This window comes from Leucoraja erinacea, chromosome 10 (genome assembly GCF_028641065.1).
Source record: "Leucoraja erinacea ecotype New England chromosome 10, Leri_hhj_1, whole genome shotgun sequence".
Classification (NCBI taxonomy): Eukaryota; Metazoa; Chordata; class Chondrichthyes; order Rajiformes; family Rajidae; genus Leucoraja; species Leucoraja erinaceus.
Genome location: NC_073386.1, coordinates 24,014,883 through 24,027,678, shown reverse-complemented (window position 1 = coordinate 24,027,678; position 12,796 = coordinate 24,014,883). Strand labels below are relative to the sequence as shown.

Below are 12,796 nucleotides of genomic sequence, written 5' to 3'. Positions count from 1 at the left end.
GAAGAAGGTGATGAGGCATAGAAAGTGAGTGGTAACAATAAGGCAAGATTAAAATGTAAAGATTTAAAAATTAAACTTGTACCACAGGGCTACTGTGGGTAAGAAGAGTCAGCAGTGATGGATGAGCAGGCTTTTACAAGGATGCAATAATCTGGAGAAAATATTCCATTTCATATTGATAGTTATTCCCTTAAATCGGAAATCAGACCAAACCAGACAGCTAATGCTAGTCAACATAACACATGCTTAGACGAGACAATCCCCTTCCTGCAAACTTATAGGCATGATCCATCTTGATCCCAAGACACAATATTACCACTCATTATCTGAAAGTATGAAGGTTCTTTGCAAAAAAGAAAATAATCAGTCTGGGAAAGGGGAGTGAAGGGCGTAAAAAAACCTTGCTTGCCTGGATCATACAGTAACTGCCAGTAATGCCAAATCAGTCAGTTATTATCAGTTATTCTGTTAGTAAATAATGCTAATCACCTTTAATCCTTTGGTTAACATGACTCATTGACTTTAGTTCCTACATTCACTTATATATTCAAATCTTTCACATTAATAAATTACTGCCTCAACCATCAACTCTCGAAATTAATTCTACTGCTTCATATTTCCATGTGTGAAGAGGGTACTTTTATTCTTTGTTTTAAACATCTTGGTTTTACTCATGCCCATGCCTTCTCATTAAACTCATGGAGTGATATAACATGGAAACAGGCCATTTGGTTATCGAGTCCTGCTCACGATCGCCCCATTTTAATCTAATCTATTTTGCTCTCCCCATTTCCCCATCAAATCTCCCTGGATTTTACCATTCTTCTGCACACTTGGAAAATTTACAGTGGCCAATGAATCAACCAAACTGTACATTATTAGCATGTGGGAGGAACCAAGAGGAAACTCACATGGTCACAAGAATGTGCAAACTCCACAAAGACAACACTGGGGATTGGGATTAATCCCCAGTCATTGGGGCTGTGAGGCAACAGTTCTACTTGCTGGAGGTAGAAGAGAATGCAGATGCTGGAAGCTTTAGCAATAAACAAATGGCTGGAGCATCTGTGAATGAAAATAGAGATGATATTTCAGGTTGGGACCCTTCTTCAAGACAATGTCGCCCATTCCTGGCTTGTCAAATACTGGGTATAGTTTACTACCATTCAGCCCTGATAGAATTTTAGCATGATATTATACCATTCCATTAAAATCTGTTCCAATTCCTATTTGTTAATGGTTTTGTAATATTTATATCTTAGTTCAACACTATCTTTTCTCATTTTTTGACAATTCTTTCTTAACTATACAAAGGGAGCAGAGCCTTCTCGCAATATGCATTGATTTTCCATTGTACTTATTGGATATTTATTTAAATATTTCCCACTATGTGGGTATAAATATTAGCTTTTTAACACAATTTATTCTGATCACTTTTTCCCTTGACTAAGTTTGAAACCTTTACTTGAGACTCAAATTTCGCTTCTCAACTCCCATTTCTGATTTAATCATTTTGTGACTAATACTGAGAATAAATTAACAGGCCCTTCTGCCTGACTCATCCATGATAACTGTCTACACTAATCCCATTTTCCTGTCTATGTATACAACGTTTACAATCTTGCCTTCATCAATTCTATTAGTAACCTTCTCAAAAACTCAATTCGCTACCTCGGGCAGGAAATCCAATGCACAAAACCATGCTAACTCACCTAAATCAGACCATAGTCGATGGAGGTAGAAGGAGGTCTTCTACCGTACATAGTCGAAGGAGGTCTTCAACATGACACTTTTTCAAACTCTCCTAAACTCGCCAATTAGGTCGCCGCAGTGGGACAGCCCCTTAAGGACTGTCTCAAATTCGTTGACCACACAACTTGTAATTCGTGTTAATCAATATCGAATTTGAATGGCTGTGACTCAGGCTAATGCAAGAGATTTGATAATTGACAGGTTCGTTCCAGGCATTCAAGGCTGATGCTGTATTGAGTCAATAATTTAAATAGATTAAATTGTTGATTTGTGCAGCCTGCAGTACACCGTGGCCTACTGCTGACATTTGATGGATACATTTATTTGTAAATCTCATTTAAATGAATACACAGGTCCGTATACACACAGTAGCTCAGCTGGTGAGAATGTTTATCCCAAATGGCCCATGACCTGGGCATGCACAGTTGTAATGCCAAACTCGCTTATTGGTAACATGGTTGGCATAGACTTTGTGAGTCAAAGCGCCTATTCCAATAATGTGATTTTCCATGTTTAGGTTCATTTCATATCTAGCTAAACCCTTGTAGAGAGATGAGATCATTATTGCTAGCCAATTTATAAAGATCTTCTGGTCTTTTTCTCCCAGTTTTTAATTATTGTGCATTTTATTCATGCAGTCATTTTCTACTATTGCCTTTTATTCTTACCAAACTCCCTCCCCATCACCCCCGACACATTCACCGTGGTAAACTCAGTTCCTTTAGACCATTTTCCTGATCCATTTGAACCTTCTAATGTGAATTCAGCACCACAATCAGATCAATGTTCCATTATCTTTGCTGTATCATAGTCATACAGTCAAACAGGCCCTATGGCTCAACTTGTCCATGCCGTTCAAGTTGCCCCATCTACTCTAGTCCTACCTGCCCATGTTTGGTCTAAATCCCTCTAAACCTTTCCTAACCATGTACCTATCAAAATATATTTTAGATGTCATTATGGTACCTGCCTCAACTACCTCCTCTGGCAGCTTGTTCCACATATCCACTACCCTCTGTGTCTTCTTCTTGTGTATGGCGCACACAGCCTAAAGTTGTAGGACAACTCGTTCTATTTGATTGTCGGGTTGATTGCATTAGTCGAAACAGGGCCGACCACGTGAATGTTGCAATCTCCCACCCCACCCTCTGTGGAAAGAAGTTGCCTCCCAGGTTCCCATACAACCTTGAAACATTGCCTATTTCCTTCGCTCCATAGATGCTGCTGCACCCGCTGAGTTTCTCCAGCACTTTTGTCTACCTTCGATTTTCCAGCATCTGCAGTTCCTTCTTAAACTCCCATACAATCTTCCCCTTCTCACCTTAAACCTATGTCCTCTGATTCTTTATTCCCTTACTTTGGGAAAGTCATGAGGGGGATAGATAGAGTGGATACACTGTGTATCCACTCGATCTATTCCCCTCATAACTTTACACACCTTTATAAGATCAACCCTCGGTCTCCTGCACTCTAAGGAATAATGTCCTAGCCTGCCCAACCAACCTCTCTCTATAGCTCAACCCCGCAAATCCTGGCAACATCCTCATAAATCTTCTCTGCACTCTTTCCAGCTTCATGGCATCCTTCCTGTAGCAAGGTGACCATAACTGTATCCAGTATATTCAGTTGTTTCTTAAACTCAAATAGAGAGAATCAGATCCCATGAGGTTGGTGGGGGGAGTTCAAACAAAGGCTGAGCTGAGTCACCTCCCCACAGACACTTACTTTCCTAGAAGTCACCAGTGAACCTGATGGGTTTTCACAACAATCCAGTGGTTTGGCTAAACATAGAAAATAGGTGCAGGAGGAGGCCATTTGGCCCTTCGAGCCAGCACTGCCATTCATTGTGATCATGGCTGATCATCCACAATCAGTAACCCGTGCCTGCCTTCTCCCCATATCCCTTGATTCCGCTAGCCCCTAGAACTCTATCTAACTCTCTTTTAAATCCATCCAGTGAATTGGCCTCTACTGCCTTCTGTGGCAGAGAATTCCACAAATTCACAACTCTACTATTAATATTTTTCAATTTTATTTTTTAAGCATAATTAATTAAATTGAAATTCCTCTGTTGGTGTAGCAGAATCCGTCTTTCCAAAGCATTTATCCAGGCGTCTGGATTTCTATTGTAAAGGGTAAACTACCATTCTACTAATCCTATAACTGCAGCTGGTACAACTGCTGCCTCACAGCGACCTTGGGTACTGACGGTGTGGAGTTTCCATGCTCTCTCTGTGACTGTGTGGGTTTTCTCCAAGGGCTCCTGTTTCCTCCCACATCCCAAAGACATGTGGGTTTGTAGCCGAGTTGGTCTCTGTAAAATTGTCCCCTTGTGTGTAGGGTTTGATGATGAGGAAGTAGGATAACATAGAACAAGTGTGAACAGTTAATCAATGTTTGGTGTGGACTTGGTGGGCTGAGAGGCCTGTTTCCATTCTCTATCCGTATTCTGTATCTCTAAACAAAACACATTTATGTAATGTTAATGAAAATAAAAGAAAATACTGCAGATTCTGGAAATATAAAATAATAATGAGAAAACACTGAAATACTGAGCAGGCCAGACTGCATCCTTGGGGTGGACAACATTTCAGATCCAAGACCTCAGTCAGAATTTCAAAGGATCTTTGACATGAAACGTGAAGAACTTCTATTTCTCCCCCCATGAATGCATGTAAAATATTTCCAGCCTTTTGGGTTTGTACATTCCATTTTGATGCTTTATTGGTAACTTAAGTAACAGTTAAAATGAAAATTAACAGATTTTCATTTGTTTGCATGAAACAGCTTTATAATGCACACATCTTTACCAAATAGTCAGCCTATTTTCAATGGCAACCTTGCTGCGAGGGGCGGGGGTATCCTTTATTTTTAAAGATAGCAGAAGTTCACTGCAGCCTCGCTCCACAGCTCGGCGACGGCATGCCTCGGTGCAACATGTAGCGGCACCAACCCAGTTAAGTGAAGCCGAATCCGTGCCTTCCCACGAAGGCATCAGCACAGATTCTGCAGCGCAATGACCGACTTTCGCTGGCAATTTATCACTGACAACGATGGAGGGGGGAGGGGGGGTGTGGTCAGACGCGTCACGCTATAAAGGCAGCAAGTCTGGCGGGCTGAAACTGACTGCAATGAACAGTCCAGACTGCGGAGTTTCGGGCACCTCAGCCATGGCACAACTAGAATAAAACAACTGCAAAAAAAAACAATTAAAAAACCCACAGCAAAACACGGGGAGTCAGCCCGCCTCACCTCCAGCTCACCGAGTGGCGAGCTCTTCGCTCTCAATCCCTCTTCAAAACCCACTTATCATCTCAACGCCGAACCGCCTGGGATTTGGAGAGGTATACAATACATTTTTTAATCACAGAAATGTGCACGTCTGAAATTGTTTTAGTTTAACTTGGTGTATGTATCTCGAATTCTATTAAGATTTAAAATTAAAATACAATCCTAATTGTGGGAATTGCCTCGTGCCTTTTAAAATCTGGCTTTTTTAAAGGCTTAACTTTCTCTTCATGTTCAATGTCAAAAGCTTCAGGGGGTATTTTAAAATAGAAGATTGCTGAGATCTTGTCCCTATTGGCCTGAACGATTGAAAACTGCCCAGGAGACTGGTTACAGTGGTCTGATTTTGCTCTGTGCTAAATTATAAGATTAACCTATCCCCCAAACGCTGTAATTCTGTTTCATGCATTTCCGTACGGACACCTATGTAAATGCGCATGTTATGGTGAGAGGCAGCCCACTGATTGTTTTGGTCCCATTAACAAGCACTCTCTCTCTCTCTCCCTCTCCCATCCTGCCACTGGTCAGATCGGTCGGATTATTGGAAGGACGTGAACCGAATGTTTAACACTTAACTGAGGCAGAAAACAAAACGCCTGGCAGCCAACACATCTCGTGAAGTTTCACAGCTTCGCCCAACTTAGGTGCCAACCCGGTGTAAGTGGAGAGAGGATGGAGACTGCGGCAAGCAGAACAGCGGGCATTTCACACTGGGGAAATTAACAGGGCTTCGACGTTGACCTTGAGGTCCAGGGAAGAGTCAGTGTTGGTCCTCAGGAAACACTGCCGTCTTAAACAAAACACAACAACATTGATTTCCTTCAATAGACCAACAATGTGCACCGAGGTTTTCCAATACCGAGCTCTGTTTGAGTACAAGAAGGAGAGAGAGAACGACATCAACCTCTTACCGGGTGACATGCTCACCGTTAACAAGTCGGTGCTGCTGACCACCAACTATCAGGAGGGGGATGAGAAAACTCCCAAAGGATGGCTAAACGGAGTGAACGAAAGAAACAAAGACAAAGGGGATTTCCCTGGAACATATGTTGAGTTTGTTGGTCCGATCCGATTTGTGCCTCCAACTTCCAAGCCAAGACCAAGACCTGTTCCCCCGACTCCAGACAGCTCGGGAGCGGCCAGTCCGGCTCCACACTCTGGTACGTGCCCCTCAATTAAAAAAAAACTCGCACCGTTCTCAGTGGTTAAGGAAGTAATCGGCCGCACTCGTTTAGTATCGATGCACGGCAATGATAAAGCGGGATGGGTGGATTTCTGCTACTCTAGATAGTCAGTGAATTAAAGTGTTTTAGATATATCGGCTAAAGAAAGGAAATCACCGACAGTTATTAAAATAACACGGGATGCGATCAATATTATTTTATGATATTTGAAATAAATGAACTGGTCTTCCTTTCAAGCATTCCGGACCCTCTTCATTTGGCATCTGAGCATGAAGGAAATTGAAGTGTTAAAGTATTAACATTTTGTATAAACACTTAGAATGCACATGTCTGATTTTCATCAGATATATCTTTCTGAGTTTGTTAAAACCTGTTAAAAAGAGCTTTAAAATATTGAATTGAATCCTAATCCTCCATGAAATTCCTGTAATTCTATATATTTTTTTGGTACCTGTATGCCTCTTTCATATATTCTTAATGGATGCTGCCAAATAGACTGGAATGCATGTCTTAACAGATAATGCATCGCCTTACCCATCTCCAGTTTTTAGTTGAGCAAGTAAACGTTTTACCATTTACCTGCTGTGGAGAATAGTCAACAATGTCCAACAGCAACATTGAGTCATCATAATGTCCCATGAAAGAACATAAGATATTTTTGATGTGGCTATCGGGTGTTATTTTTTTCCAGGGACATAGTTCTGACACCAAATGCGTTAATTTCATTAGCTAAATGTTTTCATAGTTAGGTCAAATGGAACCAGAATATAATTCGGAACGATCACTTTGCTGATTTACCTGCAAACCTTCCTGTACTCATAACGGTTTCAGATATTGTTTTCATAAACTTCAGTAAGTCAGGCTGGATTGTGGCTTTCTATCTATGGAGAGACCAACCCAGAGCAACAATGCTTGGGGCAGGTGTGCTTAATGCTCAGCTATAACAAGTGAACTAAAATATTATTTTCTATATTTCTGATAATCCAACAAACTTAAAGTTCAAAGTTTTAATTCAATGGCTGGAGGAAAGTTTGAATTTACACAACTACAGTGCTTCAGGTTTAAATTGTCACAATTCAACCACGGATCTCAAACCAGGCAATTCTTCTCATAAGAAAGGTGCAACAAAATATTGAAATTATGTCAAATCGCTAGTTTTCGTGTATTAGAATATTTCTTTGGTTGTAAGATGTCTAACTTGCCTCAAACTTTATTTGGATACCAGACTAAATAACAACACAAAATGCACAAGCTCTTCATAAAAGTTGGATTAAACAAGCCATGATTATTAATATTTCACTATACATCCACAATAATTCAAGTACATATTAAATAGTGTATCAGATTACAAAAAAACATGCTCGTGTTCTAATGAATGCTCAATTAAGCATAAGCAAAAACATGCAATTTTGAGAATTAAATTAATAAATTAGAAAACTCGTGAAGCCTTTTGGGATGAAATGACGAGGTGAGCCGGCAAACAAAATGGATCTGAGATGTGGTAACAGGCAGCTTTCATTTAAAGCAAATTAAATCCGATACATTTTTTGATAGTGTGTCTACTTTGTTATTGGATTTATCTAAGTTTTAAGTCCATGTGAAAATATATTTATTCCATAATCACTTTGCAGTATATGGCTTGCCCTTTAGGGAAAGTTTATTTTGTAAACTAATAGCTTCATTACAAATACTTCAGGAACATTTACATCTACGGTGCTGAACATGCTGTGTACCAACTTGATTTGAATTTTTTAGAATAGCCATAAAGAAATAGTTAAAATATCATGCATGGTGATTAAGTGAGGTTTGTGGAGAATACTTTTACCAATACAGTAATCATGGATAAGAGTACCATGGTTCTTCATGGGCATTTCCTTCGGAAGGCAGAAAGGTGTGGAAATTTTGTAAACTAATTTTCTAAATATACATTAACTACAACTACTTCAGGAACATTTACATCTACGGTGCTGAACATGCTGTGTACCAACTTGATTTGAATTTTTTAGAATAGCCATAAAGAAATAGTTAAAATATCATGCATGATGATTAAGTGAGGCCTGTGGAGAATACTTTTACCAATACAGTAATCATCGATAAGAGTACCATGGTTCTTCATGGGAACATTTCGGCTCATCGGAAGTGCAGAAAGGTGTCGGAAATTGCATGGTTAACATGAATTAGGCTAAAGATACTGCTTAATGCTACATTAACACTAAAAGTTTGCACAGATCACCGTTACACATAAGAAATGAGAGTTCTGTATTTATACAATGTTTAATCTGTTTTAAAATGATATGACTGCTATTTATAGAAGGCCTTGCTTAATTGAAAAGTAGGATAAAATCAAATGCTTTCGGAAACAATAAACAATATTATGGGAAGAGATAGAATGATTTCTTTTAAATATGTAGCACATTGGTAATTTGTGAGAAAAAAAAGCAAACACAATCTTTTTTAAAAATGGAAACACTATATTTTAACACAATAATTTAAACAAAAAGTCTGTTAAACCAAGATTTTTATGTGCTTGAGGCGTTAACTGAACAGAATGATTAGTTGAAAGTAACTGTTTTGTAGTAATCGAATGCATAGAATCCAGGACCTTCCCTTCTATCTGACACTCATTTTGTATTCATTTTGGGGGGGATGAGAATCACACATTTTTAAAAAAAGGTAATAAGTTTAGACACTCCAGCACTTTGTGTTGTCTTTTGAAGCAATACATTTCATTATTTCTTTGGCATCTTTCATTTGTTGACGTTTGCAGCCTTTTTGACAAGTGACTAATTTGTTGTTAGTGTACCTGCATTTAAGTCAGTTTTTTCTAGCTGGTAAGAAAACAGAACATAATAACACATGGTGTTTAGGTAATGCCAGTTCAGCATCACATTGAGGTTTGGATTTTTATGTTTTGAAGTTTAACTCACTACAAACGACGGGTTTCCAATAATACGTGGACTTTTGAACAGATCAATAAAACTGAGCAAATGGCTTGCATTTGGCATTTCCCTTTTAATACTGGTGACCTCTGAGGAAACAGATAGAGCATTTTTATAAACTTGAATTATCCATAGTTAACAGAAGAGAATGAAATATATATGTTTGGTTGGTAAATTATTGGTATATTACGGCTGAATGCTACTGGGACCACATCTTCAGCACTCAAAGCGGATCCACTTTAACAGCCAATTTAAATTATTTTCCCTGTGTAAATTCACTGAGAAGAAGAAATTATTTAGCTTGTCTAATTATTTTCTTCTCAGTTTAAAAATGAAATGTTATTTTTTCCCAAAATATGTAGCTGCTGACAGTAAATCAAAAGGATTTATTTATTAAAAAAATGTGCAGACAGGATTTCTTCATTGTAACATCACTTGTTTGCTAATTTTCAGTTTGTGACATTTATTGAATTTTACTAATCTTTACATCTATTGTTTATCAAAAAGGAGGAGGCATTTTTAGGGTTAATATTCAGAAGAAATTATTAATCAATTATAATTTAAAATCATTCAAATTAAATAGTTTAAAATAAGGACATTTCTGTTTTGTTGGCTCTATCATTTCATTCCAGCTTAGCTAAGTCACTAGTACTATTGACCACATCTTGATGTGTAAATTTTACTTGACCTCACATCGTATCTCTGCTAAAATCCGTTAAAAAATGGTGAAATGTTCTTCCTGATTAATTTTACTATTTGTATGTCTTGTTATCACATTCCCCTCAGCTAACAAGGAACCAGACTACATTTCCTTGATCATCGTTGGCTTTGACCTGTCACTTTCACACCTTACCCTTTCATATCTTCCGTCTTCCTCTCTCTCCTGACTCTCAGTCTGAAAAGGGGTCTTGACCCAAAACGTCACCCATTACTGCTCTCTAGAGATGCAGCCTCTATTGAAATGACTCCAACATTTTGTGTCTATTTTTGGTGAAATGTTCACTATTGCTGGTGCAGTGAATTTAAGAGTAACGTGTTTGTAAACGTCATAATTAGGTGTGTATCGACTCAGTCATACATACTTATAAAAAGTCATGCCTTTTACTAAATAAATTTGACTGAATGCATTACATGGCGTAGCAACCAAGTGACTTCAGCTAACTTTCTTGCATTCTTGCATTGATGGGGAAAGTGTATATCAGCTATATGCCCGATATAGGGAGGTAGCAATCATCCATTTCTATATTTTACCCTCTGTGGTATGCAACCACTTTCACACTGGCAATTGTTACATCATTCTGCCCAGATACTTTGCATGGCTGTCACTGCTTTTGACTTGTCATTTCTGATAATCTACTTTGTGGAAAATAACAATAGACAATGTGGCATTTGACAACTATATGCATATAAATATGTTCTAGGTAAACGTAAAGGAGGACTTGTTTTATAATCTTGACCTTTGACCAAGGTACTGCTAGGTGTCTGTCACAAGGCTTTGGCCCCAAGGAAGCTTTGAGCTTGTGTTCTGAGGATGAAAGAGGCTGATGGAAGGGAAGGACTGTATCATATTAACTGGAATGGTGGAAGTAAATATCTCCAGGTTGAATTAACATGAGGTAGAAGAATTTAAATGTAAACTGAGCAATCTAGTGTTAAGGTTTGAACTGAGTAGCGTGGTGTCAAGATTTGAATGTGTCACAATTTCGGCTCCATTTTGGAACTAGAGTATTGAAAACAAAGTTAGAATAGGGAAAGTTAACCATTGGATCATTAATCATTTGTTTAAATGTCAAATTTATTTTAGTCTAAAAATCTATTAATCATAGAAACATAGAAACATAGAAAATTCGGCCCTTCGAGCCTGCACCGCCATTCAATATGATCATGGCTGATCATCCAACTCCGTATCCTGTTCCTGCCTTCTCTCCATACCCCCTGATCCCTTTAGCCACAAGGGCCACATCTAACCCTCTTAAATATAGCCAATGAACTGGCCTCAACTACCTTCTGCGGCAGCGAATTCCAGAGATTCACCACTCTCTGTGTGAAAAAAAGTTTTCCTCATCTCGGTCCTAAAAGATTTCCCCCTTATCCTTAAACTATGACCCCTTGTTCTGGACTTCCCCAACATCGGGAACAATCTTTCTGCATCTAGCCTGTCCAACCCCTTAAGAATTTTGTAAGTTTCTATAAGATCCCCCCTCAATCTTCTAAATTCTAGCGAGTACAAACCGAGTCTATCCAGTCTTTCTTCATATGAAAGACCTGACATCCCAGGAATCAGTCTGGTGAACCTTCTCTGTACTCCCTCTATGGCAAGAATGTATTTCCTCAGATTAGGAGACCAAAACTGTACGCAATACTCCAGGTGTGGTCTCACCAAGACCCTGTACAACTGCAGTAGAACCTCCCTGTTCCTATACTCGAATCCTTTTGCTATGAATGCTAACATACCATTCGCCTTCTTCACTGCCTGCTGCACCTGCATGCCTACTTTTAATGACTGGTGTACCATGACACCCAGGTCTCATAATCATAATATAGGCAAGCATGCTGAAGAACCTCTGAATATGTCCTCTTATTAATTTTGGACACTCAGGAATTGTAATGAACCTTCTGAGTTTTTTGGATTATATATGAAAATGCAAGAGAAGGATTTTTATGTATAACTACATTTATGTGAAACAAATGTGGCTACTTTTTTTAATGTCAGAGCTGTCTTTAAAACTGTTGTTGCTTGATCTCTGTGGCAATTTCTCTTTCATGTAGAATCAGCCCTTGCTAGTTTTTCTGCATTGCGTATCCCAGCAGTTGAGCTCTGGGGAGTGGAAAGATTTCTGCAAATAGTTTCCATACATGGCGAGCAGCAGAAGAAACATCACTTCTTTCTAATTAATTCTGAGCTTGTTTGCAATGTGATGTCTGTGCGATTGTCGAAAGATTTAGCAAGTCGGGATAGAAACGTGTCAACAAATTAACACACTTGCATTAATAGAAATTTCATTTAAGGGCAAATTATATCTAACATTGAATCTTCAAAAGAAAATTGGTATAATTGCAATATTAGTTGAATGCTTATTCAGCATTGAGATGTAAAACAGTTCCTCTATACTTGTAAAATGTAAAATACTACTACTTGTAGGTGTTATGTACTCCAATTGCATTGTAATATAATGGATGAAAGTGTCCGAGTGTTATCTCACCTCTACTTGACTATGAATCTTCAGTAGTTACGAGTTAATTCATCACTGCATTTTTTTGTGAAAATATAACTAATTTGAAAGCTTTTGTCCATGCTTGCTTTCAACTCATACATTTCTATATAACAAATCATTGCAAAATAATCATGGGGTGAAAAAGAGAGGTGCCTTGTAATAGCTCAGCATTAGTTGGGAGCGCACAAAGTAAATGGAAGTGATCTTAGCTGGATGATGTATGGAGTATTTTTTTTAATTTAAAAATATATTTAAAAAGTGTTTTACTGACGACCTTTATGCATAAGCAGTTTGTCTAATAATGGGTAATTATTTTTTTTCTAAGAGTTTGATTAATATATATTTTTTGAAAGTCTCCTTGAAATAGAATTCGGAGCATTTCATAATAAAAATCAGATGTTTTGATTTGCTTAATTGT

The 12,796-nt window shown here is 38.3% G+C and overlaps 1 protein-coding gene across 1 annotated transcript in view; it reads left to right on the top strand.

The window, feature by feature from the left end:
- The first annotated feature begins 4,894 nt into the window (after positions 1 to 4,894).
- pik3r3b (phosphoinositide-3-kinase, regulatory subunit 3b (gamma)) overlaps positions 4,895 to 12,796 on the top strand; it is a 497,548-nt gene continuing 489,646 nt past the window's right edge. Inside the window, exons 1-2 of the mRNA XM_055641708.1 lie at positions 4,895 to 5,096; positions 5,569 to 6,200. Coding sequence (XP_055497683.1) covers positions 5,876 to 6,200 — 325 coding nt within the window. The 5' untranslated portion in view covers positions 4,895 to 5,096; positions 5,569 to 5,875. The remainder of the gene's footprint in view (positions 5,097 to 5,568; positions 6,201 to 12,796) is intronic.